Source organism: Coffea arabica, chromosome 6c (assembly GCF_036785885.1).
Source record: "Coffea arabica cultivar ET-39 chromosome 6c, Coffea Arabica ET-39 HiFi, whole genome shotgun sequence".
In the NCBI taxonomy this organism is placed as follows: Eukaryota; Viridiplantae; Streptophyta; class Magnoliopsida; order Gentianales; family Rubiaceae; genus Coffea; species Coffea arabica.
This window is the reverse complement of record NC_092320.1, coordinates 12783126-12799795: the sequence shown is the minus strand read 5'-3', so window position 1 is coordinate 12799795 and position 16670 is coordinate 12783126. Positions and strand designations below refer to the sequence as shown.

Genomic DNA, 16670 nt, shown 5'->3' with positions numbered 1-16670 from the left:
ATGATCCTTTTAGTCGCCATTCCTACGTTCATTTTTTAAAATAGGATAAAATTGTTCCTTCGTTTCGTTGGCTTAAAATGGTATAAAGTCGCATGAGAACCAAAAAAATTATGCACTAACTTGTTTGAGGGGTTACAAATTTCATAATATTGTTAAGAGGTCAAGAACGGATCATAATAATAGTTTAGGGGCCGATTAGACAATTTACTCTTCTTTTATGCTCCTACTTCATTTGAATGGTACTGGTCAACAATCCTTGACTAATTACATCTGCCTAAGGAGTAAGGACTAAATATATATGTGCTAGTCAACAAATATACCCCATTAATGACTGTCAATTACCTTAATTAATCCGTAAAACAACCAAGTAACCAACCGACCAAACACACCTCAAGAGGTCCAAAATATTGTCAGACTCATCAGTCATCACTTTTCGACCCCATTTTTTCTCCGCAATATTTTGGAGCCTACAAAGAACTAAGTTTGACACTTCCAAAATAAATGTCTTTTTTTTTCCCTTTTTTTTGCGTTTTCTTTTGGGTTGAATTGTAATACTAGTTAGTGTTAAGAGGGCCATTTTTTGGGGCCATTTCAGCATCTTCTTCTTCTTTACTTTACTGTTGCGAAACTTCTTTTCAAAGGGAGAGAAGAGTTTTCAGTTTCACACCAAACAAAGATAGAGGGTTTCAGTTTCAGAGCAATAATTGTGGGATGGAGCTGAAAAAAGAAAAGCTTGTGAGGTATTTTCTTAACTTTTAGCAATTTTTTGTGTTTCCTTGTTATTCTCTGTTCAGTTATTTGAGGAATCGTTGAACTGGAAATTGAGCTGAAAATGGAAAGTGAACTGAAAAGCTAGAATTTTTTTGGTTATATTCTGGCAGAAAATCTTATTCTGTTAACACTGGAGAATCCAAAGATTGGATTTTGATTCCTCTTACCGAATAGGGTTGCAATCTTTTTGCTTCTTTGAGTGTTCTGGAAATGAATTTTAAAGAAAATGTAAAACCGGTAATTTTGCCTTCAATTGTTTCCTGTTTTGGTTCTGAGAACACTGAAGCTGTAACTGGCAGTATAAGTTTAAGAGGTGTTTTATTTAGAGATTTTCCTTTTGGCTGTACATTTTCAAGGGAAAGATCCGATTTTTGTCCGGGATTTTGGCGCAATTATAGAGAAAATTGCTGAAGTTTGTGCTTGTTTGTTGGCTTAGGTTCTATTCTGATGCAAACCAACTGAAGGGATTTTCATGGAGTGGAAGTACAGAGTCTTCCCGAATAGATAAGTCAACTTCTGGATATAGGTTTTCATCATCTTTGTTGAATAACAATAGCGGAGGTAAAATCCGTGAAAGCTTTAGATTTGGGAGGTCTAAGGCGTTCAGTGAGGACCATGAACCTTTGCGAAAGCGAATACTTGATCCAGGCAGTGACATTGTGCTAACATGGAATAGAATTTTCATTGTTTCTTGCCTGGTGGCATTGTTCGTTGATCCATTGTATTTTTACTTGCCTAGCATAGGAGAAAAGCAGAAAATATTGTGCGTGAAGACGGATTTGAATCTGCGAATTGTTGTAACCTTTTTCCGAACGATTGCTGATTTGTTCTACCTTTTACATGTAATTATTAAGTTTAGGACAGCTTATGTAGCACCAAGTTCAAGGGTTTTTGGTAGGGGTGAGCTTGTCATGGATCCCAAGAAGATTGCACAAAGATATATAAGATCAGACTTCTTCATTGATCTTGTTGCGACACTTCCTCTCCCACAGGTACTTCTTGTTACAACATGGACTTTCAACTCTAATCATATCTAAATAGCCTAATTCATAACATTTTGTCTCATAAATCGTTGCATATTCAGCTTTAGTTTGGTTTATGATTTCAGACCCCACTGTCTAGTATTAACATACGTACATCTTTAGTTTCGTTTATGATTTCTCATTTTTCATTGGTTTGGTTGTTTTAGAATTCTTTAAAATTTTTCACAAGGAAAATAATTCACACATCCTCCCATGTAAATCAGCTTTCAAAAGCATCTCGTGAAGTTGTTTTCCAATCTTGCTCTTTACAAATTGGTTGATTGAGACAAAACCTGAAACCCTTCATAGAAAAACTAGAAAAACATTGTTTGTAGCGAATTTCACTTTCTTCTCAACCTTGGGAGCAGCTATTTCTGAGACAGAGGTGAGAAACTACTGTGCCTTTGGCGAGAGATCCACCAATCCTGTTGCCACTGGCCCAATGATCCTTGTTAAAAGTATTGGTTCTCTCTTCAGTCTTTCCCAGAACCCCATGCTTTCCTATCTCTTCCACTGAAGAAAGCTTTGTCAAATATCTCCCACTTTTTAATTTAAAAGTAGTCGAGGAGGTGGAGGTGGTGGTTTTAGGAATCAAAAGAGTGGTGTATATTTGAGATTCAAGTAGAGAAGAAGGGGACTTATTGGTGTCAAGGAGTAGCAAGAGAAGGAAATGCGGAAGATAATTCTCAGAATTAGTTCGTGGAGGAATATTTTAAAAATAAACCAAACATCAAAAAATAATTAAAAAAAATTTACTGGAAAATGACTTTGGCTTAAAAATTTTTCAAATGGAAAACAATTTCAATTAAACCAAATGGACCCTAAGGGATTGTTATCATTTGATTTATTTCACCTCATTGGGTTTGAAAAATCAATTCTTTCTATTGTTCTTGCTTTTGCATTTAGATTTTTTATTTTTTCATTGGCCAAAAAACCTAAAAATCGAAATCTGCCCAAGAAAAGCTTAAGTTGATCTACTTTCATTGGATAATTTTACCATTCCAAGCTTATTCAATCTACAAAAATATCGAGGGTAATATTAAAATTAATATTTAATGTCTAACTTTTTATTATTTCTTTTTGATATAAGAAGTATAACTGTTAAATTCAATCTTATACAAAAAACATATGAAGTAGAAGACATTTACTTGCACAACTTGAAATATTATGATTTTGAGCATCTAAGGACACTTTCAGTCATTTTATATCAACAATCAGTTTTTACAGCTTCTTTACAATGGTCACACAATCATCCTTTAATCTGCTCTTTCTTTTTGCAAATTCTCAGTAATCAACTTTTGCAAAATCCACTACAAATGAGAACAGGGCCCAAGTGTGTGAGGCTCTGCTTGGCGTCAAAAGGGCTCTGTTAGTATAGATTGTCTGCATTGTCCTTGTTGGGTTAAAATCAGTTTCATGGAAGTTACTGGGCTATGTCGGATTACTTGTTTAATCAAATTAGTAAATTGCCAAATAATATTTTTGAAGCATGTTCTTCCTTAGAGTATAACAGTTGAGCGTAAACAACATAGTTGTGAATGCCCTGTAATTTTTCTCCATGGGCGCACATTGCTTAGGTGCTCCTGTTATTAGAAGATTGTGCAAATACTTTACCTGTAATAAGGGGGAAGTATGTAAACTCCTTTTTGGCATCTGTCTGCATTTGTCCATCTCCCACTAGCATGCTAAAGTATGAGAAGACAATTTCATCATGCAAGAAAGAAAAATGATTAAATAATTATTGTGAAATCAATTCTTTCATGTGGGATGTATTTTCAGCCACTTTAACTGATGTTAACTACCAGAAGAATAAAGTTGCACGTAATTAATCCATCTCTACAGACATTTTGTGGGTCTAATTCAAAGCATCATTTTTTGGGTTTGGTCAAGAGGAGGATAAGACATTTTGCTTTTGCAAATTTTGTTTCACTGGATGAAAGAATCAGAAAATGGAAAGAGTGTTCCTGTAAAAAGGACCAGATGGAAAGAGAAAGTACGAAGTAATTGATTGGAAAATTGTCATAACACCTTCTAGGGTGGTGTCTGATTGACATCAATACCTTCTAGAAGCCCTTGTGAGGAAGCATGTATAGCTGTTGGTATCATTACGGGAGACATGGAACTCACTGGAGGGGAACTATAGAATGGCTTACAACTGTGGTTTTAAGCTGGATAAGCTGGATGAGTAGAATAGAGTGATTAAGGGATGAGAAGAATTTGTGTCAAATAGTAACTTTAATAGGACAGGTGCACTTAAATAGTTTTTTTTTTTAAGCTTCCTGGTTGAATACAGCATGTAAGACCAGAATTCCCTTTAACACCAAATAGCTAGCACTTGAGAATATATGTTGGGACCAGAATTCCCTTTGTATAGTACATAGTTGCTTCTGAATGGGCGGTTGTCAATCTTGAACGATGGTGTTGTGGTCTATAGTGTCCTAATATTAAAGCTAGAGCACCCTGAAAGTGCCCAGCTAATATGCTTGTACCTGGGTCGGCATCTCCATCTTTTTTATGCCTTTTTGTATAAGATCTTTTAGTCATGAAAGGGTTTAGAGCAATTTGAAAGAAATCTTAAACATCAGGCCTCCATTTTTATAACTTTCTAGCCTTGGGGAAAAGCTGGCATCAAGTTGATTCCTCTTAATAAACTATCATGATAAATTGGCGCAAGTAACTTGATACCTGGTATTACTTTCTTGTGAGCTGGTTGTCTCGTTCATCTCTCTCTCTCTCTCTCTCTCTCTCTCTGAGTCTCAAGTATAAAGTGAAACAATAATGAAACACTTCTGATTTACAATCATGATTGTTGCAGATTGTCATTTGGTTCATTATACCAGCAACAAGAAGTCAGCAAGCTAATCACAAGAACAATGCCCTTACTTTGATTGTCCTATTCCAATATATACCAAGGCTATATCTTATTTTCCCATTAAGTTCACAAATTATTAAAGCAACTGGATTAGTCACAAAAACTGCTTGGGCTGGAGCTGCATACAATTTACTACTCTACATGTTGGCCAGCCATGTAGGTTACTCTGACTCATACTTTTTTGTGTTAATATGTTTACATTTTTCTTCTTTTTTCCCCAAAAGTTTTGAGTTTTGATTATTTCACCCTGTTTATGACTTAAACTTGTTCTCTTAGGTTCTAGGGGCAGCATGGTATGTACTATCTGTTGATAGATACACGTCTTGCTGGAAATCAAAATGCAGAAAGGAAAATAGTCCAGTTAAATGTTTGCTTGGTTATCTGGATTGTGATGCTCCTGAATCCAATGATTTTATCACTTGGGCAAGTAACACAAGTGTGTTCAGCAGTTGTGATCCTAATGGACTTACTGATTTCAAGTATGGAATATTTGAAAAAGCAGTAGATAAAAATGTTGTCTCCTCAAGTTTTGTCGAGAAGTATTTCTACTGTTTGTGGTGGGGCTTGCAGAACTTAAGGTATGCTCTAGTGTTAAAAAAAAAAAAAGGAAAAGCATCTTTATTCTTTTACTTTTTGAGATAGTTTACATCAAATGCCCCTGTGAAAAAATTTCAGTTTTTTGTGGTTGCTTGAATTGAGCTTTAGCCTTTAGGCTTTATGATTAATCTAAAATTAAGCCATACACAAAACTGATTCGAAGTTTGACCTTTTGCCAAGGGCTAAAGCACATCAGCCCATATGGAGGTCACCATGTCATCCTGAAACACACATAACGCATATTAAGTTAATGTTTCTCTGTCCTCTGTCCTCTGTTCTTTCTTCTTCATCATCATCATTTTTTTTTGGATATTATGTTTGAGTTATGCTATTATAACATGCATAAGCATCCGGACTTGTAAGGGTATGGTAACAGCAGAAGATGCTGATTATAGAAACTTTCAGTATGAGCAATGAACATCAGAATAAACAAAGTTTAAAGACAATTTAGATGTTGATTGAACATTCGATGCTTTTTTACCAAGTGTAACACATACCATGTAAATATACCAGCATAAAATTCCAGGAAAAAGTACTCAAGACGGGGCTTGGCAGTCTTGTTTGTTTCAATGGCCAAAATAGTTGATGCTGCATAATGTTTGGGTAGGAAAATATGCAGGACGGAATTATTAATCTTTTCATCAAATCCGACACAGCTATACAAAAGAACCAGATACTGAGATCATGGAAATTTCAGATCGGCGCACCATATATACATGCTACGTGTGCTTTCTGCTTGTTATACTTGTTGCCATACTTATTGGGGAAAATGTTAACAACCCTATTTTCTACTCATTTTCAGTTCTTATGGCCAAAACTTGTCAACAAGTACGTTTATTGGGGAGACGTTGTTTGCCATACTTATTGCCATTTTGGGTCTGGTTTTATTTGCACATCTTATTGGGAACATGCAGGTATAAATAATGCTTACCTTTGACTACATTTCATTTGATGCTTGCTTACTTTGATTATCTGATCCTCTGATGAATTATTTTTATGCTCCTGCTGCATCAAGTTGTCAAATGCAGCTTTAGATGATATCTGAAATAGTTGGCAGAATGTTGTTTTATTGTTTTGTTTATTATTTGTTTCTTGCTTTTAATGCAGCTTTGTCTTTTTGGCATCTCCAACTTTTAGGTACAACCATCTTATCATGTTAAACGCTGTTCTCTCATTTTACTTAAAACAACACACTAAAGTTTACCTTGACATGAGAGATGGTGATCCTTCAGACATGAATTTTTCAGGGCATAGCCTAATATTTTCTTAAATAATCGTATAAAATCTTAAATTATTGTATAAAATGGTTTTGGTTCTTGGTTTGGTTGCACTTGTATGGTTGCTGATTCTTTAACTTTGGAAACACAGTCAAAGTCTTGATGTTTGACAAGGTGTTCTGCACAATTCTTGTGATTGGAATTTGGAGTATGTACTGGTTGGCTTTTACTTTAGTTTGTGATGTTTTGAAACATACAGAAGGCTGTGCATTAAATGTTTTCTAGCTGAGCTGGTTCGCGTAGAATTGGCATCTATAGCTCAAGCATAAGTCTTAGTCTAGATAGACTAGTAGGATAATACACTTGAAGAGATCCTAATATCTGATAACTAGTCCAGAAAATCAACTCAATGCTGGTTAGCATCGAAGGTAAATGAACAAATAACTAACAACCGGAATTCCTGCTTTTCATTGTCTCTATCTATTTTGTGTTGGAAAGTAAATTGAATAATTGATCTTTCTTCATGCAGACATATCTACAGTCATTAACAGTACGTCTTGAGGAATGGAGACTCAAGCGAAGAGACACTGAAGAGTGGATGAGACATCGTCAACTCCCTGAAGATCTTAGACAGCGTGTCAGACGATTTGTTCAATATAAGTGGGTTGCAACTCGAGGAGTAGATGAAGAAGCTACACTGCGTGGCTTACCTGCTGATCTTCGTCGTGACATCCAGCGCCACCTCTGCTTGGACCTTGTTCGGCGTGTAAGGTTCCTTCGAAAACTTAATTTGTTAAAATATAAAAGGCGTGGGATTAAGCTATTATATTGGAAGAAACTATGTGCTCCATAATTTGCTACTGCAGTCCAGTTGAAAAGCATTAGAAATGAGTTAAAAGCAGCCTTAGAGAAGAGTTAAAATGTTTTAAAGAGTTAGTTTGCATAATCCTCAATCACTAGTTTCCCGTCAAGTTTATATCTTTTATCATCTCATGATTAACTTCTAAACTGTAAAATAATTAAGCCATTCATAGTTGGTTAGTACGAAATATGCCTGTCCAGGACAGGTCACGTCCCCTAATCCTTCCATTCATGTCATAGGGCATTCTTTGTGTTCGTTTAAATTATCCATGTCAAATACTTCTGCTCCAGCTAATCTACCCTTTTCTGTGTTTTTCCTTGTATTGTATATCAGGTCCCATTCTTTTCCCAGATGGATGATCAGTTGCTTGATGCAATATGTGAACGTCTAGTCTCCTCCTTGAGCACCGAGGGTACTTACATTGAACGGGAGGGTGACCCTGTGACAGAGATGCTCTTCATTATCAGAGGGCGACTTGAGAGTTCAACTACAAATGGGGGACGGACTGGGTTTTTCAATTCCATTAGATTGGGGCCTGGAGATTTTTGTGGGGAGGAGCTACTTGCTTGGGCTTTACTTCCTAAGTCAACTATCAACTTGCCCTCTTCAACTAGGACAGTTAGAGCACTTGTGGAAGTAGAGGCCTTTGCATTGCGAGCAGAAGATCTCAAGTTTGTTGCTAATCAGTTTAGACGACTTCATAGCAAGAAGTTACAGCATACATTCCGGTTCTACTCTCACCACTGGAGAACATGGGCTGCCTGCTTCATACAGGCTGCTTGGAGACGACATAAGAGGAGGATGACGGCTAAAGATCTTCTTGCAATGGAATCCTTTGCTCTAGATGGAAGGACAGAAGATGAAAATGAGCACGAAGAGGAACAAGGTGATTCGGCTGCCAATTCAAACTCCACTCCGGCAAAATCACACCTTGGTGTTACAATATTAGCCTCAAGATTCGCTGCAAGCACAAGGAGAGGAGCTCAGAAGCTTAAAGGTGGAGGGTTGCCTAAATTACAGAAACCCGAAGAACCTGACTTTTCCGCTGAGCTTGAAGATTAGTGTGTCTTCAGCCGTTAGATATTTATGCCAGCAAGAGTTTATGCCGAAGGCAGACACATACAGATGTTTGCATAAGATGGAAATATCCCAATTTGAGGTCCATAATCTGGTATCCACAACCCTGGTGTATAAGGACGTTTAAGTATAGTGCTTCAATGTGATCGTTGGCTTTTGTTGCTCAAACTGATGTAAAAATCTCATTAGAATATTTTGGTGCAAAATGGAGGAATACTGAGCTGCCATCGGTCTTGTAACTGCATGCCTGACATTGGTTTTTGCGTCTGGCAAGAAGTGTAGACTTAACATGTATGCATTTGTATGAAATTTAAGTGATAATAGTTTACATGCTATAAGTAAATAGACTTTAGCATATGTTCATGCGGAGCGAAGTGTTACCTTCCCACAAAATCACTAGTAACAGGAATTTCGAAAAACGCTAGTAACATTTTCAATTATAGAATAAACTTGATATCTCCAGAAAAATGTCATTTGTTGTATATTTCACGGCTTAGTCTTCACTAATTTTAGCTAGACATTAGTTGAAGTAATCAAATTACTCCCCAACTTTGCATGCTGCTTCCCACAAGACTTTTTTCCTCGCAGGTAACGAGTAGCTTTGGTTTTATGATCATAAATTACCAGCTATCATTTGATCTCGAATGAGAGCGGTAATTCTGTTCACAGGTCTTCAATCTCTACACTCTTTTAAGATCCAATCAAACTTTAGAAATCAAATTTTCTGTAATGTTGATGTGGGAACTATACGCCAATGCTACGTACATGTTCAAGGGCTTGGCTTCTCTTCAAGCACAATAATGAAGATACATGGGAAAAAGCTTTAAAGGAAAATTTATCCATCGGCCGAGCAAGAATTATACATAGACACAACGAATGAACTCTTCAGTTGAAACTCTGATTACCGTAACTGTATTCTGACTTTTAAGATGCAAATATCTGCAGCATTTACCAGCTGTGCTCTGACTGTTCTCTTATGATCAGTACTTGCCAATGTCATAGATCTCAATGTCCCTATACTTTTGCGAGATTATTTCTGCTTGAACTTTTCTTGCAGTGTCTGTAGCACAACCAACAAGGATGAGAACTGACGTTCCTGCAAATCCTCGAAAGGCAGTCAGATGTGTTGTTTGTTCAATCACAGCAGGACCGGCGGCTAAAATTGCCAAAAATCCTGAACCAAGAACTGATATCCGGCTGAGGACCTGAGAATTTGATGGTAAGGGACAAATTTACATCAATTAGTTTTTTTCTGACTCAATAGAGATGTTATCAAAACCTTGTGCAAGACAAAGACACAACATACTATAATTTGTGCGCAGGAATCACAAAATCGACAATGACCTCAGCAATAGGATAACTTAACCCATATTATGTTCACTGATGGGGTAAATCTGCCACCTTTTAATCACCAGAGGTACAAGTTATAAGGAAAGAGTTGCACTATGAAAATTTAATTTTCATTTTCTGGTGTCTTACAGTAATCTGTACTTTATGCTTACACATATGGCCAGATAAAAATGCTGGCAAATTTTGAGATCATTCTTGGTAGTCTGCCAACCAACTAGCTTTCAGCTAGAACAACGCATAGTACTGTTTTACTCTCCTTTTCCATCATTGTTCATTATATTTATGCAAAAATCTAAACATCATTAAGAATTTCTGAGAAAACCTTTTAGTTTCCCTCAAGCAGTATCAAATTTGGTTTACAAGAACACAAAAATAATTCTCATTAGATATGCTTAAACTTGCCTCTATATTAAACATGCTCGAAGGATGTACAAGAGGCGTTGGTGATGGTGATCTTCAAAGGATGTAAAAATGAATACTAACCAAATTAGCAAAAAACAATTCGACCATTAAACGGGATAAAGCACTTTTTCAGGTTTCTTAGTTTTCAATTGACTAATCACTTAGAAAGTTTGCACAACTGTTTACACGACAAGAGACTATGAAATTTCTCAGCAACTCTTTTTCTTGACTCAGCACTACATGTTAGTAAATGACAAGGTCAGAATTCTGCTGGAACATGATGCTACTATTTGAATAATCAAATATACAGTTAATAGAAGACATTTAACTAACGATGAAAAGTTGCATGTGGTTATAGCTTACTGTTTTTATAACTGCTGCAGTACTTTTACCCGGACGGACAAGTGGGATTGAGGCTCCTTGTCGCTTCAACTGTTCACTAACATCATCTGGGTCTAATTGTAGGAAAGTGTAATAGTAGTTGAAGAAGGCAATCAGAAGAATGTTTGTTGGGAGATAGAAAGAACCTAAAAGAAAAAGGTTCAGTGAGTCACTGACAAGCTCAATGATATATTTACAGAAACAGAAACCAGCTTGATCAAGATGCTGATTATCAACAAATTTCTTTTCTTTGTTTCTTCTTTTGTGACATATGCTAGTCTATATTTATCTTTTCCCTTGCCTTTGCTCTCAAGTCCACTAAAACAAGATTACAAATATTAGAATAATGAGAAAATCACCAAAGCATTCACTTTAAATCTTAATCATCAAACTCATTTTGCAACTCCTCCATGCATTTATTCTATGCTTTCAAGTTAGCGCTTTATTAAACTAATATCTGTACCACACTGAAACTTTTCTTCTCTCTTCCCTTTGCCTAATTTGGTCCAAAGCACCTTCTTTCCCTTCCTTGTCACAAGAAGAATCTCTATACAATCAAAACTAACAATTACCAAACTATAACAAAATATTCATTCTGTAACTTCTCAGGAGTAAAGTTTTATTGGCAAGATACACGTAAAATCAAACCAAAAACTTGATAAGCAGTTAAAAACATGGTGAACTAACTCTGCATTTGCATGGCTAAACTTAGATTAGGCATCTTACCCCCAGGATTCAAGGATAATGCAGCCTTTTTCAGCGCTTCTAAACCAGTGAAGCGAGCCAGTGTACCAGGGAGAGCTAATGAAGATGTAGAGAAGATAATTGGCATCACTCCAGAACTATTGACCTGGTTCAGAAGTACAATAAATGTGATGCAGGATCATAATGTATAACACAAAAAGAACTTTGTAGTCTAAATTGCATACATAAAAACAACGCAAGAACAAACAAAGTTAAAAGGGCATGACAATATACCATTGACTGGAACAGCAAACCATTACATGTTATCTACAGTTTATAGACCTAGTCATAAGTACGTGTATACCCAAACAACGAAGGAGGCGAAGCATCAGAGCAAATTTGGAAGTGTTATACAACACTGAAGCGTTACCAAGAATACAGCGCGGGAAAATTTGTTTGTATCCTTTTAAGATGGGGGTCTATAAACTACCATGGCTTATTTCTTAGGTTGATTAGGAGGGGAAAAAATAAAGAGCAGATCGAACTTCCATTCATGTCAAGGCTGGCCTTAGGTTGAATGAAGAAGTTGTCAAATCCCTTCAACAGCACATCTACTTTGCTGGAATACAAACCTCAGAAGGCTTTGTTTCCATGCAGAGCTTAACTTTTCTGTGTGTAATAACTTCAAGAGAATCATCTCTTTCTTTAAATGAAAGGCTTATTTAGAAAAGCTAAATGGGTGTTTGAATATCATTACCAATTTGTTAATCGTACAACAGGCTTACAGTTTGAGTTGGTATAACCATCACATTCACAATTACAAGGAAGAAACATGCAAAAGAAAGATACAAACCTTAAAGGGCAAATATGCAGATTTTTTAAGTCCACCAGTTCGGCTAGTATATCTGGACGCGTAATTAATTGGAATTTTTCTCTCAGCTTCCTGAGATTTTGTTTGGGAAACCGTTATAACTCATTGCTTTATCAACTCAATCACATAAGCAAACACACAAAAAACTGCTAAATAATTCCTAAAAGTAAGCACTTACTTGAACATACACTATGCCAAGGACCAGAAGGAAGAAGGAAATGATGATGGCAACAAGACCAACATAGTTACCATCCTGATACGCTTGTGCAACTGTCCTTCCAAATGATGCTGGCAGGTAAGAGATGATATTTGTGAAGATTAAAAGAGATGTGCCATTTCCAAGTTTTAAGTCAGTGATCCGTTCTCCAATGTACGTTGTAAAAACGGAGCCAAGAGTCAACAATATAACAGAAGAGAGAACCCATTGAGTGCTGAAGTCATTGACATAAGGGCGAAGGAATAGGACTTGTCCAACTGCCTGCAATAGACATGTGCCAGAAATTTTAATTGTATTACATCAGTAAAGATACATGCGGAACAAATCAGGCCTTTGGTACATATGTTACCTGTACTATGGCAAATCCAACTGAAGCGTAACGAGTGTACTGTTGAATTTTCTTTCTTCCTGCTTCACCTTCTCTTTTTTGAAGTTCTTGTAACTTAGGGTATATCTGAGTTAGAAGCTGAAAAACAATCTGTGCATTGATAAATGGCACAATTCCAAGAGAGCAGATTCCAAGTCGACCAATGCCTCCTCCAGAAAACGAATCCAAAGTGCTCAAGAAGCTGTTTTGGTCCAAGTTGCCAACAAAAGCCTCCTGGTTTACTCCACCGAGAGGAATATAAATTCCTAGACGTGACAGGGCCAAAAATCCTAAGAGTTTGAGAAATTTTCCCGGCAATGGGCCTTTGAAGAAATCTCCAAAGTCGATGCTAGTGTCTTCAATTGCAGCTGGCAATGTTAAAGAACCCTAAGCATAGGCAAAGAGCTGCAGGTGTGATTTAAATATTGCATGCCAGATTTATAAGCTATGAACAAACCTGCCACCCCTTTTGGCGAAGCTCTATCCTTCCTGGTACCTGAAGAACTCTCAAATGTTTGAGAAAGGAAGCCCAAAACATTATCCCAAGCAGCATACAGCTCTGATAATCTATCTGAACTAATGCCCAAAGGGTCAAATGAGGAAATCTCACAGCTGGGTTTACAAAAATATACCATCAGCATGAGCAAATCATATCAACACATAGCCAATTCACAGAGAAAAATCACTCATAGAAGAAGAATAGCCCAATATATTAACACTTCCAGCCCCAAGGAGAAACTTTCTCAAATTATTAACCCAATCAGGGATAGGATTTCTAAGGACAAAACTGAAAGCAACAAAATGTCAAAAACAGAGCACAAAGACAATGTTCTGAGCAAAATAGCGCCATCTTTTTGGCACATTATAAGTAATGATCAGATGTTCATCGAAAGAGAGGTCATCTAAGATAATCAAATATCAGAATGACCAAACTGCCAGGCAACACCAAGTTAATCAAGATTATTAACAGTTAATCAGAAAAGAAAGTAATAGTCTAAGATAGACATGTATACAAACCATCTACCCAACAATGGAGGACATTCTAATTTCCCATGCAAATTCTCATATGTCCATCAGCAGGACATTTTACACTAAATGCCATGATCATTGATCATGGGATTTTAATTTCCCACTGATTAATTCTACTAAGGAGACTCCTTCCCAAGGAAGAATACTTTATAAACACCAGATGACAAAAACTTCCCAAAATCCAGCCAAGATCTCCACAAGTTAACTACCATCGTCTTCAAGAGATGACATTCAAGACTTAAGTCATTAGGGCATTGTAGTTCAGTTTCTTACAAAATCTCTGATTCTTTAAGGCTTTTTATATATTTTGCATCATTCTACCTAATTTAATTATCAACTTTCAAGCTCCATTAACCATTTCCACCAGAAAGGTCAACAGTGCTACAATTCCACTATACTGGTAGTCATTCTGCTACTATACTTGCTAACAAAAATGTAAATTTTCAATCCACTAATCAACCGCCACTACCAGTAGAATGGCTTGCTTGAAACAATGCAGCCGTTTATACACATACAAATAAGATTGTCAGTTGTAAAATTCCTGAGCACAATCTGCAACCCCCAAACCATAACATGTATACTACTGGTGAATTTGTGAGGTCTTTGTAGAATAGTTGAAATTGCTGTATAGAACACCCTTGCTTTAACAAAAAAAAAGCTTGCTTTACGATATCAAAAATTCTTATATGCATGATTATAGCGGTCTCTCATAACTGGCAATAAGCAAAGTATAATATCTGTAATTTTCCAGGAAGAAATTTCACTTTGGATTTGACATTGTTGAAGTCGTAATGGGTAATTTATTGTCACAGTGTGTACTAAGGTATAGGCAAATTTGAAGTTCAGAGTAATGACATTTTAGCAAACTTGATTTTCAGCTGAAATTGCAGGCAAAGCCAAGAATTTGATGGAACAACATAAGTGGAGGATAATCAAGAGAACCCATTTGCAGGAAAGCTAAACAAGAAAAAACTCAAAAATTTGTAAAGACAAAAGAGAGGAAAAAAAAAAAAAGGGGGGGTACCTCGACGATGACGATTTGGTAGGAACGCCGGGTTTCGTTGGAACTGTAAGAGCAGCTCTACATACTGAAATGGAGCTGTTTTTCTTCTGATCCTTGGTCCTATAACAATCGTAACAATAGGAATTGGGTTTTGAGAAGTTTTGTTTGGAGAATCCGAATGGAATGAGAGTTCTGTTGAAGCTAAGCGAAGAAACTTCTCTGACCGTAATCAACATTATCCCTTCCCTCTTCCAAACTAGGGACCAGTCTCTTCTGCGCCTTTCACTTGCAGTTGCAGATCCCAGAAATCACTACCCCCTTCCTCACACAATTAAGTTCATGATCCAATTATTCAGCCCAACCACATCAGACACAGATAGTGACTGAATTTAGGACCCAATAAAAGCAGGAGGCCCATAGGCCCCTCCTTTTATAGAAATATGGATCAGTTGATCCACATTTTAGGGTTAGGAGCCGATGAGCACAAAACATTTGACAGGATATCCATCTCATCCTTGGCCCATGGTTAGCGACCCGCTGCACAGGGCAAAGTATAAATATCAAATTAATCCTAACTATCACAATTCTAGATTTTGACTAATCTGTTCTAGAATCGGACCATGATATCTTGGAGCTCTCTAGTGATTTTTTTTCTCTCTCTCTCTTGTCTTGCTAGGTACCATTAACATATATGGAGAGAAATAGCAGGAGTACAAATGAGTTTTGTACGAGGCCCCTAAGCCCTCATACGGGTAGACATACATTTTAAGGGCTTGTAGTTTGGCCCATGTAAATTATCACGCAACAAAATACAATCCGAGTATTATCAGAAAAGGCCATTCTGATGCCGAATCTCAAAAATGGAGAGCAGAGCTCAATCTAATGGATAGCAGGCAGAACAACGCCACTCTAATTGGGGGTGTTGCTTATTCAAACCTTTCCGGACAGAACATGGAATTTTTTTTTTTATTTTGTTGCACATTCAAGATCCAACTTGAGCAAGCACCATCTCTCTGGCCCAACAAGAAACCAACCAAAGCATTTTCTTGTAATCCCAGCTGCAGCGGCTGGGTGGAGTTGACTTTCTTGGACTGTAAAGATGTCTTGTTAGTGTATTATCATCAACTCAACTCTGGAGCTTTGCTTGGATTCTTTAATGTAAGAGCATATCGAAGGTGTCAAGACTACATGGCAGCCTGCCTTCTTAATGAAGAATTGAATATTATGCAGAGTCACGTTCCATAAGGCAACGTGAAGTAGGCCAATTAGGGTCACTTCACGTTCCCATCAAGATGAAGATGAAGATATGATGTGGAGGGAGTCCAAGATAGCATCAATTGCCATATCAAGTTGTTTGATTTCAATCCAAATGCTATAAAGAGACAAGTTGACGAGTGATGCCAAGCTATGCCAGCTCTTCATAATGTCTATAGATCCTCATCTCTATGTGTATCATTTCATTTACATGCATGAAGATCAATCAATATCCATTCTTCTTCTCCCCCCCCCCCCCCCCCCCCCCCCCAAACACCACCAAAAAACAACAAAAAAAAAAAAACACACAGACACAGACATGGTAATTGGCATTCCTAGAACCCTAATTAGCATGTATGTATGTATGTATGTACAAACAAACACTGGGAAAAGATAATAATTGAGATTTGTGTGGGGGCAGCTTAGTGCATTACTTGCCCTTTTAGCCATTGTCCCCTTATTGGAAAACCTTACCCAAACAGACATTATAGTTTTCCTTTAAATACAACCCAATCAGGAATGGTGGAGATCTCTGCTGCTCTGCTTGCTTTTTATTTAAAATACATTATCCTCCTTCACCTCACGCCTTTCTTTTAAAGACATTATCAAATAGATTCCCATATCAGCATATTCATCGTTGTCATCAAGCACTATTTATAGGACTTTACAGGATTGCCCTTGCATCATGTTGCAG

General features: G+C 37.0%; 2 protein-coding genes across 3 annotated transcripts; one reads left to right on the top strand and one right to left on the bottom strand.

Moving 5' to 3' along the window:
• The first annotated feature begins 412 nt into the window (after window positions 1–412).
• LOC113693880 (cyclic nucleotide-gated ion channel 17) lies at window positions 413–8773 on the top strand. The gene is made up of 7 exons (XM_027212640.2): window positions 413–740; window positions 1208–1763; window positions 4609–4821; window positions 4942–5243; window positions 6065–6176; window positions 7009–7245; window positions 7675–8773. Exons 1-7 carry the CDS (start codon window positions 712–714, stop codon window positions 8401–8403), a joined length of 2178 nt encoding a protein of 725 aa, XP_027068441.1. The 5' UTR covers window positions 413–711; the 3' UTR covers window positions 8404–8773.
• A 333-nt stretch (window positions 8774–9106) lies between these two features.
• On the bottom strand, window positions 9107–15034 carry LOC113693881 (preprotein translocase subunit SECY, chloroplastic). 2 transcript variants are annotated; one of them, XM_027212641.2, is made up of 8 exons: window positions 14744–15033; window positions 13148–13302; window positions 12673–13058; window positions 12285–12584; window positions 12089–12178; window positions 11278–11401; window positions 10534–10697; window positions 9107–9623 (listed from the first exon to the last, which is right to left on the bottom strand). In XM_027212641.2, the coding sequence occupies exons 1-8, from the start codon at window positions 14956–14958 to the stop codon at window positions 9399–9401; spliced, it is 1659 nt and encodes a 552-aa protein (XP_027068442.1). In that variant the 5' UTR covers window positions 14959–15033; the 3' UTR covers window positions 9107–9398. The 2 variants fall into 2 exon arrangements, with proteins under 2 accessions (XP_027068442.1, XP_071909058.1); XM_072052957.1 differs by lacking the exon at window positions 12089–12178 and having other exon boundaries at window positions 14744–15034.
• Window positions 15035–16670: the final 1636 nt, after the last annotated feature.

Coding starts and splice junctions, on each gene's coding strand:
- LOC113693880 (XM_027212640.2), top strand. CDS start 712: ATGGAGCTGAAAAAAGAAAAGCTTGTGAG. Junction 4,822..4,941: donor TCTACATGTTGGCCAGCCAT/GTAGGTTACTCT, acceptor TTGTTCTCTTAG/GTTCTAGGGGCAGCATGGTA. Junction 7,246..7,674: donor GCTTGGACCTTGTTCGGCGT/GTAAGGTTCCTT, acceptor ATTGTATATCAG/GTCCCATTCTTTTCCCAGAT.
- LOC113693881 (XM_027212641.2), bottom strand. CDS start 14,958: ATGTTGATTACGGTCAGAGAAGTTTCTTCGCTTAGCTTCAACAGAACT. Junction 12,179..12,284: donor TTGGCATAGTGTATGTTCAA/GTAAGTGCTTAC, acceptor ACAAAATCTCAG/GAAGCTGAGAGAAAAATTCC. Junction 11,402..12,088: donor CTGCATATTTGCCCTTTAAG/GTTTGTATCTTT, acceptor CTTCTGAACCAG/GTCAATAGTTCTGGAGTGAT.